Source organism: Leptodactylus fuscus, chromosome 5 (assembly GCF_031893055.1).
Source record: "Leptodactylus fuscus isolate aLepFus1 chromosome 5, aLepFus1.hap2, whole genome shotgun sequence".
Taxonomy (NCBI): domain Eukaryota; kingdom Metazoa; phylum Chordata; class Amphibia; order Anura; family Leptodactylidae; genus Leptodactylus; species Leptodactylus fuscus.
In genome coordinates this window covers 3510585-3533849 of record NC_134269.1, presented here as the reverse complement: position 1 = coordinate 3533849, position 23265 = coordinate 3510585, and the positions used below count along the sequence as shown (strand labels likewise).

Below are 23265 nucleotides of genomic sequence, written 5' to 3'. Positions count from 1 at the left end.
GGATTGCACCGGTAGGTGTACAATGGGGGGTTGTAGGCTGTGTGTGAGCAAGAGGGGGAGTAGGGGTGCAGACTGTGAGAAAGAGGGGACATGGGTGTGCAGGGTGTGTGTGATAAAGAAGGGGGAATGGGGGTGCAGGCTGTGTGTGAGCAAAGAGGGTGATGTGGGGGCATAGTTTGTGTGGGAGAAAGAAGAGGGAATGGGTGGGCACCCCCACAACCTGCACTCCTATTCCTCCCTATTACTCACACACATTCTGAACCTCCATTCCCCCTCTTGCACGCACACCGTTGCATCCCCTCCCCCTCTTTCTCATACACAGCCTGCACCCCACGTCAACCTTTTGTTCACATACAGCCTGCACGCCCATGTACCCCTCTTTGGGGGCCCATGTCAAAAGTTCACATCGTGGCCCCGCCATTCCTAGTTACAACATTGCCTACTAACCCACCATCACTGTGTCATGAGGGCACCAGGATCTATTTCTCTCTACTACTATGTTCAAGATATATATAGCCAGGCAATAATGTCAATCAGTGTCTATAAATTGTGTCCTGTATGGCTTTCTTAATATCTTTATTCCTCAGACTGTATATAATGGGGTTGATCAATGGGGTAAACACAGTATATAGCAGGGAGAGGATCTTACGCATGCAGGTTGTAATATCTTTTATTGGGAAAACATAAACACTGAACATGGTCCAGTAGAATGTGGAGACCACAATGAGGTGGGAGCTACAGGTGGAGAAGGCTTTCTGTCTACCAGTACTGGATGGGATCCTTAAGACTGCCCGGACAATATAAGTATAAGACGCTACAATGATCAAGGCTGGGATTGTTATAGCTGGAGTGCCCATAATGTAAATCTGCATGTGTATACCAAAGGTGCCAGAACAGGAAAGTTTTAGTAAGGGGACCATATCACAGAATAAATGGTCAATGATATTTGGTCCACAAAAATATAACTTTGATGTTGTTATGATTGAAATGAACGACATTAAAAAACCCGACAACCAACACATGGTGACCAATGTAATACAAACTCCTTTTATCATGATAGAGGAGTAACGTAGAGGATTACAGATGGCCACATATCTGTCATAAGACATCACTGTCAGGAGGAAACATTCAGACGTTTCAGACGCAGCAAAAAAATATAACTGTATAAAACAACCAGCAAAAGTAATGGCCGCCCCATTATTCAGTAGGACGTGGGACATTTTGGGGACAATATTTGTAGACAACAAGATGTCACTGATGGAGAGTTGTGAGATGAAGAAGTACATTGGGGTGTGGAGGATCTTACTGGTGGACACCAGGGTGATGATCAGGAGGTTCCCACATAGTGTTAGATTATAAAGAACAAGGAACAGAAGGAAGAGAAGATTTCTTAAAATTTGACTGCTTTGAGGAAATCCTAAAAGAAAAAAATCTGTGACGACCGTCCAATTTGTCTGCAAGGGGAGTTAAAAAAAATCAAACAGATCACATTAATAAGTATCAAAAGTTATTGTTGTTTTCACTTATGAAATGTAAAGAAACGGAATCTGCCTGAAAAAGATTAAAACCATCCATATTATTACTGACGCCCAATCTATCCGGTGGGATCCCCTCTAGGATTAAGGAAAACATTTGTTTTTGTACCATGTTAGCCAGTGGGTATGAAATATAAAAAACTAAAAACTTGAGAATCTTCAGTATTTGATACCTTTTTTAATGGCTAAGTCATAATGATGACAGATTACAACGTTTTGAAGCTCCCAGCTTCTTCTTCAGGTGTATCTAAAAACAATTTCTGAAGGATGCATATTTATGTACAAGGGGACATATACTAGGAGGGCAGGAGGGTGTAAGGTTATTGGTACATACAAGTAAACAATTCCTCAGTTCCCAAAGTTCTTATCAGTTCAAAGAGTGGTCTTTTATGGCTGCTTCAGATCAGCGATTCCTGTAAGGGGTCATAAAACCATGTGACAGATTCAACCCCTCCTGGAGTGCTTGAAACAGTGTCATGAACTTGTACTCGTAAATCCTTCTGACTTTCTTAGATTGGAAACTTCCTCTTAAAACCAAAACAATTAGAGAACAAAGAATGGACCTTCCCGTGTCAAAACATTTCTGCAATGAAGATCATAATATCACCAATGACATGAAAATTTTGGTTTTAAGAGGAGGTTTCAAATCTAAGAAAGACAGAAGGATTTATGAGTACAAGTTCATGACACTGTTTCAAACACACCAGGAGGGGTTAAATCTGTCACATGGGTTCATGGCATCCTACAGAAAGCATCACTGATCTAAACAGCCATAAAAGACCACTTTGTGAACTGATGAGAACCTTGTGAACTGAGGACTTGTTTACTTGTATGTACCAATAACCTGTGCTGGGGGGCATTTGTGCATTATTTCCCCCTTTTTAAAAAGCTGCAAGCCATAAATACAGTGTAAAAAGGATCTCCATTTAGGCTGCACCCCTTTCTGGTCAAAAAGCAAAAGTGACAAATACTTTATCAATGAAGAATAAACTCAATACATTTAGAGACAGATGATCAAGAGACAACCAGGGAATGTAAGATAGTGTTCCAACCTGTGTAACTATGTAACCTGGCCCCGTATCCTCTCCAGATACATTTATACACATCTTTGATCATTATTATATCGGAGACCCCAACTTCAAGTCAACTTGTCGGACATGAAAAAAGTGAAAAAAAAAACACACAAACATATAGAAAAAACAAACAAAAAGTAATAAAAGTTTAAAAACCTACCTTGTATGTTAAAAATATATAATTTAAACAAAAATCAATAAACGTGTTTGGTGTCCCCACATGTGTATAAGTCCCCACTATCCAAAAATAGTGTTATTTATTAGAGATGAGCGAACAGTGTTCTATCGAACTCATGTTCGATCGGATATTAGGCTGTTCGGCATGTTCGAATCGAATCGAACACCGCGTGGTAAAGTGCGCCATTACTCGATTCCCCTCCCACCTTCCCTGGCGCCTTTTTTGCTCCAATAACAGCGCAGGGTAGGTGGGACAGGAACTACGACACCGGTGACGTTGAAAAAAGTAGGCAAAACCCATTGGCTGCCGAAAACATGTGACCTCTAATTTAAAAGAACAGCGCCGCCCAGCTTCGCGTCATTCTGAGCTTGCAATTCACCGAGGACGGAGGTTTCCGTCCAGCTAGCTAGGGCTTAGATTCTGGGTAGGCAGGGACAGGCTAGGATAGGAAGGAGAAGACAACCAACAGCTCTTGTAAGAGCTAAATTCCAGGGAGAAGCTTGTCAGTGTAACGTGGCACTGACGGGCTCAATCGCCGCAACCCAGCTTTCCCAGGATCCTGAATGGAGTACACTGTCAGTGTATTCCCGTATACCCGATATATACCCCGATACCCGTTCCAACGGTGTGCCCCCCCACCTTCACCCCAGAAATACCCTGCAAGTCCCCTAGCAATAGAATTGGGGCTATATACACCCACAATTTTTACTACTGGTATACAGTGCCATTGTCTGACTGGGAATTCAAAGAATATATTGGGAATACAAATACCCTCATTTCTTGCTACTGCCATATAGTGCCAGTTTCTGACTGGTAATTCAAAGAATATATTGGGGTTACGTGCACCCACAATTTTTACTACTGGTATACAGTGCCATTGTCTGACTGGGAATTCAAAGAGTATATTGGGAATACAAATACCCTCATTTCTTGCTACTGCCATATAGTGCCAGTTTCTGACTGGGAATTCAAAGAATATATTGGGGTTACGTGCACCCACAATTTTTACTACTGGTATACAGTGCCATTGTCTGACTGGGAATTCAAAGAATATATTGGGGTTATAAATACCCTCATTTCTTGCTACTGCCATATAGTGCCAGTTTCTGACTGGTAATTCAAAGAATATATTGGGGTTACGTGCACCCACAATTTTTACTACTGGTATACAGTGCCATTGTCTGACTGGGAATTCAAAGAATATATTGGGAATACAAATACCCTCATTTCTTGCTACTGCCATATAGTGCCAGTTTCTGACTGGGAATTCAAAGAATATATTGGGGTTACGTGCACCCACAATTTTTACTACTGGTATACAGTGCCATTGTCTGACTGGGAATTCAAAGAATATATTGGGGTTATAAATACCCTCATTTCTTGCTACTGCCATATAGTGCCAGTTTCTGACTGGTAATTCAAAGAATATATTGGGGTTACGTGCACCCACAATTTTTACTACTGGTATACAGTGCCATTGTCTGACTGGGAATTCAAAGAGTATATTGGGAATACAAATACCCTCATTTCTTGCTACTGCCATATAGTGCCAGTGTCTGACTGGGAATTCAAAGAATATATTGGGGTTACGTGCACCCACAATTTTTACTACTGGTATACAGTGCCATTGTCTGACTGGGAATTCAAAGAATATATTGGGGTTATAAATACCCTCATTTCTTGCTACTGCCATATAGTGCCAGTTTCTGACTGGTAATTCAAAGAATATATTGGGGTTACGTGCACCCACAATTTTTACTACTGGTATACAGTGCCATTGTCTGACTGGGAATTCAAAGAGTATATTGGGAATACAAATACCCTCATTTCTTGCTACTGCCATATAGTGCCAGTTTCTGACTGGGAATTCAAAGAATATATTGGGGTTACGTGCACCCACAATTTTTACTACTGGTATACAGTGCCATTGTCTGACTGGGAATTCAAAGAATATATTGGGGTTATAAATACCCTCATTTCTTGCTACTGCCATATAGTGCCAGTTTCTGACTGGTAATTCAAAGAATATATTGGGGTTACGTGCACCCACAATTTTTACTACTGGTATACAGTGCCATTGTCTGACTGGGAATTCAAAGAGTATATTGGGAATACAAATACCCTCATTTCTTGCTACTGCCATATAGTGCCAGTTTCTGACTGGTAATTCAAAGAATATATTGGGGTTACGTGCACCCACAATTTTTACTACTGGTATACAGTGCCATTGTCTGACTGGGAATTCAAAGAATATATTGGGGTTATAAATACCCTCATTTCTTGCTACTGCCATATAGTGCCAGTTTCTGACTGGTAATTCAAAGAATATATTGGGGTTACGTGCACCCACAATTTTTACTACTGGTATACAGTGCCATTGTCTGACTGGGAATTCAAAGAGTATATTGGGAATACAAATACCCTCATTTCTTGCTACTGCCATATAGTGCCAGTGTCTGACTGGGAATTCAAAGAATATATTGGGGTTACGTGCACCCACAATTTTTACTACTGGTATACAGTGCCATTGTCTGACTGGGAATTCAAAGAATATATTGGGGTTATAAATACCCTCATTTCTTGCTACTGCCATATAGTGCCAGTTTCTGACTGGTAATTCAAAGAATATATTGGGGTTACGTGCACCCACAATTTTTACTACTGGTATACAGTGCCATTGTCTGACTGGGAATTCAAAGAATATATTGGGAATACAAATACCCTCATTTCTTGCTACTGCCATATAGTGCCAGTTTCTGACTGGGAATTCAAAGAATATATTGGGGTTACGTGCACCCACAATTTTTACTACTGGTATACAGTGCCATTGTCTGACTGGGAATTCAAAGAATATATTGGGGTTATAAATACCCTCATTTCTTGCTACTGCCATATAGTGCCAGTTTCTGACTGGTAATTCAAAGAATATATTGGGGTTACGTGCACCCACAATTTTTACTACTGGTATACAGTGCCATTGTCTGACTGGGAATTCAAAGAGTATATTGGGAATACAAATACCCTCATTTCTTGCTACTGCCATATAGTGCCAGTTTCTGACTGGGAATTCAAAGAATATATTGGGGTTACGTGCACCCACAATTTTTACTACTGGTATACAGTGCCATTGTCTGACTGGGAATTCAAAGAATATATTGGGGTTATAAATACCCTCATTTCTTGCTACTGCCATATAGTGCCAGTTTCTGACTGGTAATTCAAAGAATATATTGGGGTTACGTGCACCCACAATTTTTACTACTGGTATACAGTGCCATTGTCTGACTGGGAATTCAAAGAGTATATTGGGAATACAAATACCCTCATTTCTTGCTACTGCCATATAGTGCCAGTTTCTGACTGGTAATTCAAAGAATATATTGGGGTTACGTGCACCCACAATTTTTACTACTGGTATACAGTGCCATTGTCTGACTGGGAATTCAAAGAATATATTGGGGTTATAAATACCCTCATTTCTTGCTACTGCCATATAGTGCCAGTTTCTGACTGGTAATTCAAAGAATATATTGGGGTTACGTGCACCCACAATTTTTACTACTGGTATACAGTGCCATTGTCTGACTGGGAATTCAAAGAGTATATTGGGAATACAAATACCCTCATTTCTTGCTACTGCCATATAGTGCCAGTGTCTGACTGGGAATTCAAAGAATATATTGGGGTTACGTGCACCCACAATTTTTACTACTGGTATACAGTGCCATTGTCTGACTGGGAATTCAAAGAGTATATTGGGAATACAAATACCCTCATTTCTTGCTACTGCCATATAGTGCCAGTGTCTGACTGGGAATTCAAAGAATATATTGGGGTTACGTGCACCCACAATTTTTACTACTGGTATACAGTGCCAATTTCTAACTAGGAATTCAAAATGCGCAAGGCTCCCGGAAAGGGACGTGGACGAGGCCGTGGGCGAGGTCGGGGGAATGGTTCTGGGGAGCAAGGTAGCAGTGAAGCCACAGGGCGTCCCGTGCCTACTCCTGTGGGGCAGCAAGCATTGCGCCACTCCACAGTGCCAGGGTTGCTTGCCACATTAACTAAACTGCAGGGTACAAACCTTAGTAGGCCCGAGAACCAGGAACAGGTCTTGCAATGGCTGTCAGAGAACGCTTACAGCACATTGTCCAGCAGCCAGTCAGACTCTGCCTCCTCTCCTCCTATTACCCAACAGTCTTGTCTTCCTTCCTCCCAAAATTCCGAAGCTTTACAGAACAATAACCCAAACTGTCCCTGCTCCCCAGAGCTGTTCTCCGCTCCTTTCATTGTCCCTCAACCTGCCTCTCCACGTCACGATTCCACGAACCTAACAGAGGAGCATCTGTGTCCAGATGCTCAAACACTAGAGTCTCCTCCATCTCCGTTCGATTTGGTGGTGGATGACCAGCAACCCACCCTCATCGACGATGATGTGACGCAGTTGCCGTCAGGGCATCCAGTTGACTGGCGCATTGTGCGGGAGGAGGAGATGAGACAGGAGTTGGAAGAGGAAGTGGTGGATGATGAGGACACTGACCCGACCTGGACAGGGGGGATGTCAAGCGGGGAAAGTAGTGTGGATGTTGAGGCAGGTGCAGCACCAAAAAGGGTAGCTAGAGGCAGAGGCAGAGGTCAGCAGCTTAGGCGAAGCCAGGCCACACCCGGAATCTCCCAAGATGTTCCAGTTCGTACCCAGCCCCGAAAAACTCCCACCTCGAGGGCACGTTTCTCGAAGGTGTGGAGTTTTTTCAAGGAATGCGCCGAGGACAGATATAGTGTTGTCTGCACAATTTGCCTCTCGAAATTGATTAGGGGCTCTGAGAAGAGCAACCTGTCCACCACTTCAATGCGCCGTCATTTGGAATCCAAGCACTGGAATCAGTGGCAGGCAGCAACGGCAGGACAAAGGCCGCCTGCCGTTCACGCCACTGCCACTGCCTCTGCCTCTGCCTCTGCCACTGCCACTGCTGACTGTGCTGGCGATGCACTCCAGAGGACGAGCCAGGACACCACTTCATCTGCCTCCGCCACTTTGTTGACTTCTACCTCATCCTCCCCTGGTCCTGTCTTATCTCCTTCTCCTGCACCATCAAAGGCACCATCAGGCGTTTCTTTACAACAACCCACCATCTCTCAGACATTGGAGCGGCGGCAGAAATACACTGCTAACCACCCACACGCGCAAGCCTTGAACGCCAACATCGCTAAACTGCTGGCCCAGGAGATGTTGGCGTTCCGGCTTGTTGAAACTCCCGCCTTCCTGGACCTGATGGCAACTGCGGCACCTCGCTATGCCGTCCCTAGCCGTCACTACTTCTCCCGGTGTGCCGTCCCCGCCTTGCACCAGCACGTGTCACTCAACATCAGGCGGGCCCTTAGTTCCGCGCTTTGCACAAAGGTCCACTTGACCACCGACGCGTGGACAAGTGCATGCGGACAGGGACGCTACATTTCACTGACGGCACACTGGGTGAATGTAGTTGAGGCTGGGACTGCTTCCCAAACTGGCCCGGTGTACCTCGTCTCCCCGCCTAACATTCCTGGCAGGGACACGAGAAGAACACCCCCCTCCTCCTCCTCCTCTACCGCCTCCTCCTCCGCCACCGCCTCCTCCTCCGCCACCGCCTCCTCCTCCGCTGTTAGATTGACCCCAGCTACGAGTTGGAAACGTTGCAGCACTGGCGTTGGTAGACGTCAGCAGGCTGTGCTGAAGCTGATCAGCTTGGGGGACAGACAGCACACTGCCTCCGAGGTGAGGGATGCCCTCCTCGATGAGACGGCAATATGGTTTGAGCCGCTGCACCTGGGCCCAGGCATGGTCGTTTGTGATAACGGCCGGAACCTGGTAGCAGCTCTGGAGCTTGCCGGACTCCAACATGTTCCATGCCTGGCCCACGTCTTCAACCTAGTGGTGCAACGTTTCCTAAAGAGCTACCCCAATGTTCCAGAGCTACTGGTGAAAGTGCGGCGCATGTGCGCCCACTTTCGCAAGTCGACAGTAGCCGCTGCTAGCTTAAAATCTCTCCAGCAACGCCTGCATGTGCCACAACACCGGCTTTTGTGCGACGTCCCCACACGCTGGAACTCAACGTTTCAGATGTTGAATAGAGTGGTTGAGCAGCAGAGACCTTTGATGGAATACCAGCTACAAAACCCTAGGGTGCCACAAAGTCAGCTGCCTCAGTTTCACATCCATGAGTGGCCATGGATGAGAGACCTTTGTGACATCCTACGGGTCTTTGAGGAGTCCACAAGGAGGGTGAGCTCTGAGGATGCGATGGTGAGCCTTACAATCCCGCTCTTGTGTGTTCTGAGAGAATCCCTGATTGACATCAGGGATAACTCAGATCACACAGAGGAGTTAGGGATAGCATCCGATCCGTCACAGCTGGAGAGTAGGTCCACACATCTGTCCGCTTCACTGCGTTTAATGGAGGAGGAGGAGGAGGAGGAGGAGGAGGAAGAAGAGTTGTCCGATGATGTGATGGTGATACAGGAGGCTTCCGGGCAACTTCGAATCGTCCCATTGTTGCAGCGCGGATGGGTAGACATGGAGGATGAGGAGGAAATGGAGATTGAACTTTCCGGTGGGGCCAGAGGAGTCATGCCAACTAACACTGTGGCAGACATGGCTGAGTTCATGTTGGGGTGCTTTACAACCGACAAGCGTATTGTCAAAATCATGGAGGACAACCAGTACTGGATCTTTGCTATCCTTGACCCCCGGTATAAAAACAACATCTCGTCTTTTATTCCGGTAGAGGGGAGGGCCAATCGCATCAATGCTTGCCACAGGCAATTGGTGCAGAATATGATGGAGATGTTTCCAGCATGTGACAGTGGCGGCAGGGAGGGCAGTTCCTCCAGTAGGCAACCAAGTTCTCACCGGTCCACACAAACGAGGGGCACACTGTCTAAGGTCTGGGACACCTTGATGGCACCCCCTCGCCAAAGTGCCGCCACGGAGGGTCCTAGTGTCACCAGGCGTGAGAAGTATAGGCGCATGTTGCGGGAATACCTTTCCGACCACAGCCCTGTCCTCTCCGACCCCTCTGCGCCCTACACGTATTGGGTGTCGAAGTTGGACCTGTGGCTTGAACTTGCCCTATATGCCTTGGAGGTGCTGTCCTGTCCTGCCGCCAGCGTCCTATCTGAGAGGGTGTTCAGTGCAGCCGGTGGCATCATCACTGACAAGCGCACCCGTCTGTCAGCTGAGAGTGCCGACCGGCTCACTTTGATAAAAATGAACCACCACTGGATAGAGCCTTCATTTTTGTGCCCACCTGTGTAAAGCACCCCAACATGAAACTCCATGTCTGTACTCAACCTCTCCAATTCCTCCGCATCCTCATACTCATCCACCATAAGCGTTGCACAATTCTGCTAATACTAGGCTCCCTCCAACATGATTTCCCCCAACTCTGCTGGTTAGAGGCTCCCTCCACCCTGATTTCCACCAACTCTGCTGGTTAGAGGCTCCCTCCACCCTGCTTTCCCACAACTCTGCTGGTTAGAGGCTCCTTCCACCATGAATTTGCCCAAACTGGGCTGTTTAGAGGCTCCCTCCACCATGAATTGGTCCAAACTGGGCTGGTTAGAGGCTCCCTCCACCATTAATTGGTCCAAACTGGGCTGGTTAGAGGCTCCCTCCACCATGAATTTGCCCAAACTGGGCTGTTTAGAGGCTCCCTCCACCATGAATTTGCCCAAACTGGGCTGTTTAGAGGCTCCCTCCACCATGAATTGGTCCAAACTGGGTTTTTTAGAGGCTCCCTCCACCATGAATTGGTCCAAACTGGGGTGGTTAGAGGCTCCCTCCACCATTAATTGGTCCAAACTGGGCTGGTTAGAGGCTCCCTCCACCATGAATTGGTCCAAACTGGGCTGGTTAGAGGCTCCCTCCACCATGAATTGGTCCAAACTGGGGTGGTTAGAGGCTCCCTCCACCATTAATTGGTCCAAACTGGGCTGGTTAGAGGCTCCCTCCACCATTAATTGGTCCAAACTGGGCTGGTTAGAGGCTCCCTCCACCATGAATTTGCCCAAACTGGGCTGTTTAGAGGCTCCCTCCACCATTAATTGGTCCAAACTGGGCTGGTTAGAGGCTCCCTCCACAATTAATTGGTCCAAACTGGGCTAATTAGAGGCTCCCTCCACCATGAATTGGTCCAAACTGGGTTTTTTAGAGGCTCCCTCCACCATGAATTTGCCCAAACTGGGCTGTTTAGAGGCTCCCTCCACCATGAATTGGTCCAAACTGGGCTGGTTAGAGGCTCCCTCCACCATGAATTTCCCAAAACTTGGCTGTTTAGAGGCTCCCTCCACCATTAATTGGTCCAAACTGGGCTGGTTAGAGGCTCCCTCCACCATGAATTGGTCCAAACTGGGGTTTTTAGAGGCTCCCTCCACCATGAATTGGTCCAAACTTGGCTGTTTAGAGGCTCCCTCCACCATGAATTGGTCCAAACTGGGGTGGTTAGAGGCTCCCTCCACCATTAATTGGTCCAAACTGGGCTGGTTAGAGGCATCCTCCACCATTAATTGGTCCAAACTGGGCTGGTTAGAGGCTCCCTCCACCATGAATTTGCCCAAACTGGGCTGTTTAGAGGCTCCCTCCACCATGAATTTGCCCAAACTGGGCTGGTTAGAGGCTCCCTCCACCATGAATTGGTCCAAACGGGTTTTTAGAGGCTCCCTTCACCATGAATTGGTCCAAACTTGGCTGTTTAGAGGCTCCCTCCACCATGAATTGGTCCAAACTGGGGTGGTTAGAGGCTCCCTCCACCATTAATTGGTCCAAACTGGGCTGGTTAGAGGCTCCCTCCACCATTAATTGGTCCAAACTGGGCTGGTTAGAGGCTCCCTCCACCATGAATTGGTCCAAACTGGGGTTTTTAGAGGCTCCCTCCACCATGAATTGGTCCAAACTTGGCTGTTTAGAGGCTCCCTCCACCATTAATTGGTCCAAACTGGGCTGGTTAGAGGCTCCCTCCACCATGAATTGGTCCAAACTGGGTTTTTTAGAGGCTCCCTCCACCATGAATTTGCCCAAACTGGGCTGTTTAGAGGCTCCCTCCACCATGAATTGGTCCAAACTGGGTTTTTTAGAGGCTCCCTCCACCATGAATTGGTCCAAACTGGGCTGGTTAGAGGCTCCCTCCACCATGAATTGGTCCAAACTGGGGTGGTTAGAGGCTCCCTCCACCATTAATTGGTCCAAACTGGGCTGGTTAGAGGCTCCCTCCACCATTAATTGGTCCAAACTGGGCTGGTTAGAGGCTCCCTCCACCATGAATTTGCCCAAACTGGGCTGTTTAGAGGCTCCCTCCACCATTAATTGGTCCAAACTGGGCTGGTTAGAGGCTCCCTCCACAATTAATTGGTCCAAACTGGGCTAATTAGAGGCTCCCTCCACCATGAATTGGTCCAAACTGGGTTTTTTAGAGGCTCCCTCCACCATGAATTTGCCCAAACTGGGCTGTTTAGAGGCTCCCTCCACCATGAATTGGTCCAAACTGGGCTGGTTAGAGGCTCCCTCCACCATGAATTTCCCAAAACTTGGCTGTTTAGAGGCTCCCTCCACCATTAATTGGTCCAAACTGGGCTGGTTAGAGGCTCCCTCCACCATGAATTGGTCCAAACTGGGCTGGTTAGAGGCTCCCTCCACCATTAATTGGTCCAAACTGGGCTGGTTAGAGGCTCCCTCCACCATGAATTTGCCCAAACTGGGCTGGTTAGAGGCTCCCTCCACCATGAATTGGTCCAAACTGGGTTTTTTAGAGGCTCCCTCCACCATGAATTTGCCCAAACTGGGCTGGTTAGAGGCTCCCTCCACCATGAATTGGTCCAAACTGGGCTGGTTAGAGGCTCCCTCCACCATGAATTTGCCCAAACTGGGCTGTTTAGAGGCTCCCTCCACCATTAATTGGTCCAAACTGGGCTGGTTAGAGGCTCCCTCCACCATGAATTTGCCCAAACTGGGCTGTTTAGAGGCTCCCTCCACCATGAATTGGTCCAAACTGGGTTTTTTAGAGGCTCCCTCCACCATGAATTGGTCCAAACTGGGCTGGTTAGAGGCTCCCTCCACCATGAATTGGTCCAAACTGGGGTGGTTAGAGGCTCCCTCCACCATTAATTGGTCCAAACTGGGCTGGTTAGAGGCTCCCTCCACCATTAATTGGTCCAAACTGGGCTGGTTAGAGGCTCCCTCCACCATGAATTTGCCCAAACTGGGCTGTTTAGAGGCTCCCTCCACCATTAATTGGTCCAAACTGGGCTGGTTAGAGGCTCCCTCCACAATTAATTGGTCCAAACTGGGCTAATTAGAGGCTCCCTCCACCATGAATTGGTCCAAACTGGGCTGGTTAGAGGCTCCCTCCACCATGAATTTGCCCAAACTGGGCTGTTTAGAGGCTCCCTCCACCATGAATTTGCCCAAACTGGGCTGGTTAGAGGCTCCCTCCACCATGAATTGGTCCAAACGGGTTTTTAGAGGCTCCCTTCACCATGAATTGGTCCAAACTTGGCTGTTTAGAGGCTCCCTCCACCATGAATTGGTCCAAACTGGGGTGGTTAGAGGCTCCCTCCACCATTAATTGGTCCAAACTGGGCTGGTTAGAGGCTCCCTCCACCATTAATTGGTCCAAACTGGGCTGGTTAGAGGCTCCCTCCACCATGAATTGGTCCAAACTGGGGTTTTTAGAGGCTCCCTCCACCATGAATTGGTCCAAACTTGGCTGTTTAGAGGCTCCCTCCACCATTAATTGGTCCAAACTGGGCTGGTTAGAGGCTCCCTCCACCATGAATTGGTCCAAACTGGGTTTTTTAGAGGCTCCCTCCACCATGAATTTGCCCAAACTGGGCTGTTTAGAGGCTCCCTCCACCATGAATTGGTCCAAACTGGGTTTTTTAGAGGCTCCCTCCACCATGAATTGGTCCAAACTGGGCTGGTTAGAGGCTCCCTCCACCATGAATTGGTCCAAACTGGGGTGGTTAGAGGCTCCCTCCACCATTAATTGGTCCAAACTGGGCTGGTTAGAGGCTCCCTCCACCATTAATTGGTCCAAACTGGGCTGGTTAGAGGCTCCCTCCACCATGAATTTGCCCAAACTGGGCTGTTTAGAGGCTCCCTCCACCATTAATTGGTCCAAACTGGGCTGGTTAGAGGCTCCCTCCACAATTAATTGGTCCAAACTGGGCTAATTAGAGGCTCCCTCCACCATGAATTGGTCCAAACTGGGTTGTTTAGAGGCTCCCTCCACCATGAATTTGCCCAAACTGGGCTGTTTAGAGGCTCCCTCCACCATGAATTGGTCCAAACTGGGCTGGTTAGAGGCTCCCTCCACCATGAATTGGTCCAAACTGGGTTTTTTAGAGGCTCCCTCCACCATGAATTGGTCCAAACTGGGCTGGTTAGAGGCTCCCTCCACCATGAATTTCCCAAAACTTGGCTGTTTAGAGGCTCCCTCCACCATTAATTGGTCCAAACTGGGCTGGTTAGAGGCTCCCTCCACCATGAATTGGTCCAAACTGGGGTTTTTAGAGGCTCCCTCCACCATGAATTGGTCCAAACTTGGCTGTTTAGAGGCTCCCTCCACCATGAATTGGTCCAAACTGGGGTGGTTAGAGGCTCCCTCCACCATTAATTGGTCCAAACTGGGCTGGTTAGAGGCTCCCTCCACCATTAATTGGTCCAAACTGGGCTGGTTAGAGGCTCCCTCCACCATGAATTTGCCCAAACTGGGCTGTTTAGAGGCTCCCTCCACCATGAATTTGCCCAAACTGGGCTGGTTAGAGGCTCCCTCCACCATGAATTGGTCCAAACGGGTTTTTAGAGGCTCCCTTCACCATGAATTGGTCCAAACTTGGCTGTTTAGAGGCTCCCTCCACCATGAATTGGTCCAAACTGGGGTGGTTAGAGGCTCCCTCCACCATTAATTGGTCCAAACTGGGCTGGTTAGAGGCTCCCTCCACCATTAATTGGTCCAAACTGGGCTGGTTAGAGGCTCCCTCCACCATGAATTGGTCCAAACTGGGGTTTTTAGAGGCTCCCTCCACCATGAATTGGTCCAAACTTGGCTGTTTAGAGGCTCCCTCCACCATTAATTGGTCCAAACTGGGCTGGTTAGAGGCTCCCTCCACCATGAATTGGTCCAAACTGGGTTTTTTAGAGGCTCCCTCCACCATGAATTTGCCCAAACTGGGCTGTTTAGAGGCTCCCTCCACCATGAATTGGTCCAAACTGGGTTTTTTAGAGGCTCCCTCCACCATGAATTGGTCCAAACTGGGCTGGTTAGAGGCTCCCTCCACCATGAATTGGTCCAAACTGGGGTGGTTAGAGGCTCCCTCCACCATTAATTGGTCCAAACTGGGCTGGTTAGAGGCTCCCTCCACCATTAATTGGTCCAAACTGGGCTGGTTAGAGGCTCCCTCCACCATGAATTTGCCCAAACTGGGCTGTTTAGAGGCTCCCTCCACCATTAATTGGTCCAAACTGGGCTGGTTAGAGGCTCCCTCCACAATTAATTGGTCCAAACTGGGCTAATTAGAGGCTCCCTCCACCATGAATTGGTCCAAACTGGGTTTTTTAGAGGCTCCCTCCACCATGAATTTGCCCAAACTGGGCTGTTTAGAGGCTCCCTCCACCATGAATTGGTCCAAACTGGGCTGGTTAGAGGCTCCCTCCACCATGAATTTCCCAAAACTTGGCTGTTTAGAGGCTCCCTCCACCATTAATTGGTCCAAACTGGGCTGGTTAGAGGCTCCCTCCACCATGAATTGGTCCAAACTGGGCTGGTTAGAGGCTCCCTCCACCATTAATTGGTCCAAACTGGGCTGGTTAGAGGCTCCCTCCACCATGAATTTGCCCAAACTGGGCTGGTTAGAGGCTCCCTCCACCATGAATTGGTCCAAACTGGGTTTTTTAGAGGCTCCCTCCACCATGAATTTGCCCAAACTGGGCTGGTTAGAGGCTCCCTCCACCATGAATTGGTCCAAACTGGGCTGGTTAGAGGCTCCCTCCACCATGAATTTGCCCAAACTGGGCTGTTTAGAGGCTCCCTCCACCATTAATTGGTCCAAACTGGGCTGGTTAGAGGCTCCCTCCACCATGAATTTGCCCAAACTGGGCTGTTTAGAGGCTCCCTCCACCATGAATTGGTCCAAACTGGGTTTTTTAGAGGCTCCCTCCACCATGAATTGGTCCAAACTGGGCTGGTTAGAGGCTCCCTCCACCATGAATTTCCCAAAACTTGGCTGTTTAGAGGCTCCCTCCACCATGAATTGGTCCAAACTGGGCTGGTTAGAGGCTCCCTCCACCATGAATTTCCCAAAACTTGGCTGTTTAGAGGCTCCCTCCACCATGAATTGGTCCAAACTGGGCTGGTTAGAGGCTCCCTCCACCATTAATTGGTCCAAACTGGGCTGGTTAGAGGCTCCCTCCACCATGAATTGGTCCAAACTGGGTTTTTTAGAGGCTCCCTCCACCATGAATTTGCCCAAACTGGGCTGTTTAGAGGCTCCCTCCACCATGAATTGGTTCAAACTGGGCTGGTTAGAGGCTCCCTCCACCATTAATTGGTCCAAACTGGGCTGGTTAGAGGCTCCCTCCACCATTAATTGGTCCAAACTGGGCTGGTTAGAGGCTCCCTCCACCATGAATTTGCCCAAACTGGGCTGGTTAGAGGCTCCCTCCACCATGAATTGGTCCAAACTGGGTTTTTTAGAGGCTCCCTCCACCATGAATTGGTCCAAACTGGGGTTTTTAGAGGCTCCCTCCACCATGAATTTGCCCAAACTGGGGTGTTTAGAGGCTCCCTCCACCATGAATTTGCCCAAACTCTGCTGGTTAGAGGCTCAATCCACCCTGATTTTCAAAACAAATGTTGGTGCCAACCTCAACTTACTACAAGGGCCAAATTCACTGCTGGTGACAAGCTCTCCTCACTGCAAGTGCCAAATACACATGTTTCAAGGTGTTTTCCTACTGTCAGAGAGGTGGTATTGAGTGTGTAAAGTGTGTAGTTGTTAGGCTGTGATGTTGGGGTAATAGAGGGTCTTTGGTGTGTTAGATGCCCCCAGACATGCTTCCCCTGCTGTCCCAGTGTCATTCCAGAGGTGTTGGCATCATTTCCTGGGGTGTCATAGTGGACTTGGTGACCCTCCAGACACGGATTTGGGTTTCCCCCTTAACGAGTATCTGTTCCCCATAGACTATAATGGGGTTCGAAACCCGTTCGAACACACGAACATTGAGCGGCTGTTCGAATCGAATTTCGAACCTCGAACATTTTAGTGTTCGCTCATCTCTATTATTTATCCCATATGGTGAAGCCCATAAAAAATATATACCACAATGTGCAAAATAACAGCTTGGTAACTTTCCCTGATAAATACAAAATGCAAAACATTACGATACAATTGTGTTATTTCACATGGACCCAAAAAATGTAAATAAAAGCTAAACAATAGATGTATCCCAAAATAATAAGCCCTCACATAGATATGGGGACAAAAAAGTAAAAAGTTATGAATTTTGGAAGACGGGGAAGGAAAATATGAAAAAAGCCAAGCATTGATGTACAAACTACCCTGTGTCATTAAAGGGTCAAAATTGGTCTAAAACTGGACAATCCCTTTAAGTTTTTGGTAAGATTATTTCTGTGGTTCTCCATGTATTATTCCATCATTCTTTTCATCCTCTGTAGACATTTTCTAATTCTAACCCTAATACACATTTCGGGACCCTAATAAATTATAGTGCACCCGTCCCCTCACCTGACTTCTGGCTGCTCATAGAAGTCTATGGAAGATGAAAGAAGGTGGAAGGAGCCGAGAAAGAGAGAAAAACACTCAGATAATATGTGGTGATGGGAAAATGTCTCAAGTTTCTCTCCATTTCATGTTTGGCCAGTTCGGTCCAAATCAATTTGTTTCAGATCTGTAGTGTAACAGCCTGTATATGTGTTAGGACTTCTATGGTGTATATGTGTATATAGTGACCAATATTATACAACTAATGTCTTTTACATTGTACTTGAAGAACTTCACAAAGAAAGGAAAAAAATCACTGTTCACGGATTTGCTGGTTGTGTTTATCCGGCCGCACAAAATATTGAGGTTATAAAATGACACAAAAATAAAAAATACAAATAGAAGTTACAGCCGGTCCATAAAATTAAGGAAATAATTCACACAACAAATAAAAACATCATAAAATAAATAGTGACATATATATATACACTACTCATCACAGCCCTACACTGGCGAACACTGGCTGCTCACCATCAGAGCAGACCAGGAATTGCAGTTATCACTGCAGATTTTTTGTTTTGTCCTTATCCTTATAACCACTAGATAGGAAAGGTGCTGTACTCCTGATGAGCCCAAGCAACATAGGGTGAAACGCGTAGAGTCTAAGATAGAGATCATCACGGTGCCTGCCTTATTAAACTGTTAGTTGGGCACCATTTATGAGCATATAAGGAGGTGGGCTCGGGTCTGTAATGTCTGATACACCCCTCAGTGTGGTTCAATATTTAGTTTAACCAGCGAGGCAGTGAGCAAACAGAAACCACGCGGCTTTATCACTCCCTTATCAGAGCACCTAGGTGTATGCTGAAGTGTGAACAACACACACTTCAGCAGCATTGTTTAATAGGAGAGCCACGAGCAGCCAGCAGAGAGGGCGGGAGGTGAAGGAGAATATACGGGTAGGATCCAACTGAGATAACACCTACCTTATCACCACAATCGCATTACCAGGCTGGCTGCTGGTGTTTGCTATAGGATTTGTAATCAACGGAGGAGGGGATAGACATTGTGGGGGTAGTTTGTTATCCCAGAGGGGAAGTTGTCATCTGTATACTCCATTTGGGTTTAGCAACTTTAACCCATTCCTAGCTGTCACATTTATATCCTCATTTGTCCAATGTGGGAAGCCTTAAGAAAAATATTTTAAAGTTTATATTTTAATATCCCTAATAAAAGTTATATTTTACCCTAGTTTAGTATCCAGTTAGTTTACCGTTTTCTGGTGAGTGTGATTAGTAACGGTAGTGGACCTCTGTGACAGCCCTATCTATAGGAGAATGTTAGGGTTCTAGGAATTTGGTGACAATAAAGAGAATACATTGTTACAGCGTGTAAGAGCAAATATATTACAATATAATAAGTTATATCAATGTGATACAACAAAGAATCCCACCGACAAACAATGGATCTTTTGCGTGATTGCTTTAATATTTGAAGATTTGTACACGGCTTGGTGAAAACAAAATAAACGTTTTCGGCCAGGATGGCCTTCTTCAGACTCTACAAATGAGCAAAGTGTAAGACAAGACAAAAGTGAGTATTCCACCAAAGCATCTCATGTGGTAATATACAAAGAGATGACTTGACAATAAACCGACTGTACCAAATATACAAAATGTACAAAATATACAAAATCATCACTTGAGCATATATACTATAGAAAACCAGAAGTTCAAGTCAATATAACAGGAGATTTAACCCGTGACATACAGATAACATAGAATATAATTCGCCGATTGTTAGCTGTTGAGGTCCTTGGTCATTCATGAGGAGAGTATAGGCCAAAGAATAAGACCCAAGTTCGTGTCCCTTTTGGACTAGAAAGAGTGAAATGACCTCTTGAATAACAAGGCATCCCTGTGACAAGAAGAAAGCGATAGTCATTCAGTACAGATCTATTATAAGACATACCGTTTCAGGTTTAGTTGAAGGTATAGGAAAATGGGAAATGCCCAGATAAGAGGTATAAGCCTAAAAGAGAAATATAGTAAAATGAAAGTATGACCTGAAGTGGTATATGTATAGCGTGTTATCAAATGGATAAGATGCTCACCCTTCAAATAGTATTTCAAAGGGGAACACCAGGTAATAGCATAGGTGGAGTGTGGAGGTTCCAACCAGTCTATCAAAGGAACAGATATGCTGATAGTTAGTGTGATCCAAGCTCATGGTATGCTTAGTGTGACAGAGATAATGTGGGATAGCAGCTTACCCTTATCAGACCGGATGTGGTATACTAGTCAGGATGCCCGTATAGTGTAGGATGCAGGGTCCGCTGGAATCAGGGAGAAAGCTAATGTTCAGGCCCAACCAGTAGTTGTATATATATACACACACATATATATATATTTGTATCAATGGCTGGTATGGGGAAAGGTTTTACCTGTGAAGCGTGGCTCAGTATCCCCCTGGAGGAGCTAGCATTGGTGGTGCAGTGTGTCCTAAGGGATATAAATATAGAGTTGACCATCCGCCCAGTAAAGTGGCCAATGACGTATAGGGGAGAAGCCCCGTGCTGTTCCTTACCTCTGGTGGGCGATATGAGATGTCCTCTATCATTGGTGGTGTGGTAGACACTGCGGGCGGTCAGCGCTTTATCGCGCGCTGAGCCGGCCCGCCCTGTCGGCACGGCGCCTGCGCGCCGTGCGTCATGACGTGAGGTAAGGCGCACGTCCCATGTAAGTCTATGGGAGCGCGGCCATGCGGCTGGACAGTCACGTGGGAAGGTGTTTCCCCGTGACCATGGTGACATAGGCTCACAGCGTCGGAGTCACAGCGCACAGCGCCACAGGGCAGAGACCGGCTCCAGGGGCAGAGATCAGATTGCAGCAGCCCTGCACCTACAACTATGACTAAATGTCTTGATGGGTCACTGTATGTCAAGCTGTGGAATATGGGATGGGACAGGGGAGATAGATAGACTAAGAAAAACAAAACCAGTAGTTGAAAATAAGAAAAAAGAAAAGAGAAAAAAGAAAAAAAGAAAAAAAAGGAAAAAAAGATAAAAAGATGATAGAACATACAGTCAGTGTTGCCAGAGAGTTGACCAAGGATACCTCTTAGATGATGTCGAGTGAACCGCATTGTTGAGAACCCCCAAACACGAGCATTCAGGTTAGAGGAGATGCAACGTAAATTTAGCGAACGAGGCTATCCGCAATCCGTCCTGGATGATGCCAAACCCAGAACCACACAGACGGGTGATAGGGTAAGACCCAAACGTATTCCTTTTGTTCACACTTACCACCCCTTCAATTATAAAGTACACCGGATTATACGCAAACATTGGGGTACCTTAAAGAACTCCTTTCCCAACGTTGAAGAATTTCAAAATGGGTTCATGCCCTGCTATAAGCGCCCCCGCAATATACGGGATACCGTAGTGAAGGCGGACCTTGGCTCTAATCTGAAGGTTCCGAGACAGACATTCCTGGACACGCCCAGAAGAGGCACCTTTCCATGTTTAGGTTGCTTGCAATGCTCAAACATTCTTAAGGGGGACAAAATTTATCACCCCCTATCTGGACGTGTTTTTCCATCACAGGGTTTCTTCACCTGTGAATCTACACATGTAGTATATCTGATTAAATGCCCGTGCGGTGTCGCATACGTTGGGGAGACAACCCAGCATGTGCGGGACCGCATACGACAGCATAAATCGAATATTCGATGCCGACTGCTACACTTGCCGATTCCGGCCCACTTTATCAACCAGAATCACAACATTGCACAGCTAAGGTTCCAGGTACTCGAACAAGTTGAGGCACCAAGGAGGGGGGGAGATAGGATTCGCCTCCTAAAACGCAGAGAAGCATTTTGGATATATACCCTCCAGACAATGGAACCCCTGGGGTTAAATAGAGAATATGACATTGCTGCTTTCCTGTGAATCTGGACCTGATGTACTAATATGTGTTTCCTGTTTTCCAGAATCGCCGTTAGATACTTCAGTGACATCATCTAAGAGGTATCCTTGGTCAACTCTCTGGCAACACTGACTGTATGTTCTATCATCTTTTTATCTTTTTTTCCTTTTTTTTCTTTTTTTCTTTTTTCTCTTTTCTTTTTTCTTATTTTCAACTACTGGTTTTGTTTTTCTTAGTCAATCTATCTCCCCTGTCCCATCCCATATTCCACAGCTTGACATACAGTGACCCATCAAGACATTTAGTCATAGTTGTAGGTGCAGGGCTGCTGCAATCTGATCTCTGCCCCTGGAGCCGGTCTCTGCCCTGTGGCGCTGTGCGCTGTGACTCCGACGCTGTGAGCCTATGTCACCATGGTCACGGGGAAACACCTTCCCACGTGACTGTCCAGCCGCACAACCGCGCTCCCATAGACTTACATGGGACGTGCACCTTACCTCACGTCATGACGCACGGCGCGCAGGCGCCGTGCCGACAGGGCGGGCCGGCTCAGCGCGCGATAAAGCGCTGACCGCCCGCAGTGTCTACCACACCACCAATGATAGAGGACATCTCATATCGCCCACCAGAGGTAAGGAACAGCACGGGGCTTCTCCCCTATACGTCATTGGCCACTTTACTGGGCGGATGGTCAACTCTATATTTATATCCCTTAGGACACACTGCACCACCAATGCTAGCTCCTCCAGGGGGATACTGAGCCAAGCTTCTCAGGTAAAACCTTTCCCCATACCAGCCATTGATACAAATATATACAGTCCTATGAAAAAGTTTGGGCACCCCTATTAATCTTAATCATTTTTAGTTCTAAATATTTTGGTATTTGCAACAGCCATTTCAGTTTGATATATCTAATAACTGATGGACACAGTAATATTTCAGGATTGAAATGAGGTTTATTGTACTAACAGAAAATGTGCAATATGCATTAAACCAAAATTTGACCGGTGCAAAAGTATGGGCACCTCAACAGAAAAGTGACATTAATATTTAGTAGATCCTCCTTTTGCAAAGATAACAGCCTCTAGTCGCTTCCTGTAGCTTTTAATCAGTTCCTGGATCCTGGATAAAGGTATTTTGGACAAACAATTCAAGTTCAGTTAAGTTAGATGGTCGCCGAGCATGGACAGCCCGCTTCAAATCATCCCACAGATGTTCAATGATATTCAGGTCTGGGGACTGGGATGGCCATTCCAGAACATTGTAATTGTTCCTCTGCATGAATGCCTGAGGATTTGGAGCTTTGGTGTTTTGGATCATTGTCTTGCTGAAATATCCATCCCCGGCGTAACTTCAACTTCGTCACTGATTCTTGAACATTATTCTCAAGAATCTGCTGATACTGAGTGGAATCCATGCGACTCTCAACTTTAACAAGATTCCCGGTGCCGGCATTGGCCACACAGCCCCAAAGCATGATGGAACCTCCACCAAATTTTACAGTGGGTAGCATGTGTTTTTCTTGGAATGCTGTTTCTTTTTGGACGCCATGCATAACGCCTTTTTTTTATAACCAAACAACTCAATTTTTGTTTCCAAAATGAAGCTGCCTTGTCCAAATGTGCTTTTTCATACCTCAGGCAACTCTATTTGTGGCGTACGTGCAGAAACGGCCTCTTTCTCATCACTCTCCCATACAGCTTCTATTTGTGCAAAGTGCGCTGTATTGCTGACCGATGCACAGTGACACCATCTGCAGCAAGATGATGCTGCAGCTCTTTGGAGGTGTCTGTGGATTG

At 46.6% G+C, this 23265-nt stretch overlaps 2 protein-coding genes across 2 annotated transcripts in view; both read right to left on the bottom strand.

The window, feature by feature from the left end:
- Positions 1-533: 533 nt before the first annotated feature.
- On the bottom strand, positions 534-1220 carry LOC142204298 (olfactory receptor 11H6-like). The gene has a single exon (XM_075275608.1). The coding sequence runs from the start codon at positions 1218-1220 to the stop codon at positions 534-536; it is 687 nt and encodes a 228-aa protein (XP_075131709.1).
- A 944-nt stretch (positions 1221-2164) lies between these two features.
- The window catches only part of LOC142204297 (olfactory receptor 8H1-like), a 39844-nt gene continuing 18743 nt past the window's right edge, over positions 2165-23265 (bottom strand). Inside the window, exons 3-6 of the mRNA XM_075275607.1 lie at positions 19512-19571; positions 19311-19457; positions 18994-19100; positions 2165-2183 (exon numbers count right to left, since the gene is read on the bottom strand). Of these exons, the coding sequence (XP_075131708.1) occupies positions 2165-2183; positions 18994-19100; positions 19311-19457; positions 19512-19571 (333 nt within the window). The remainder of the gene's footprint in view (positions 2184-18993; positions 19101-19310; positions 19458-19511; positions 19572-23265) is intronic.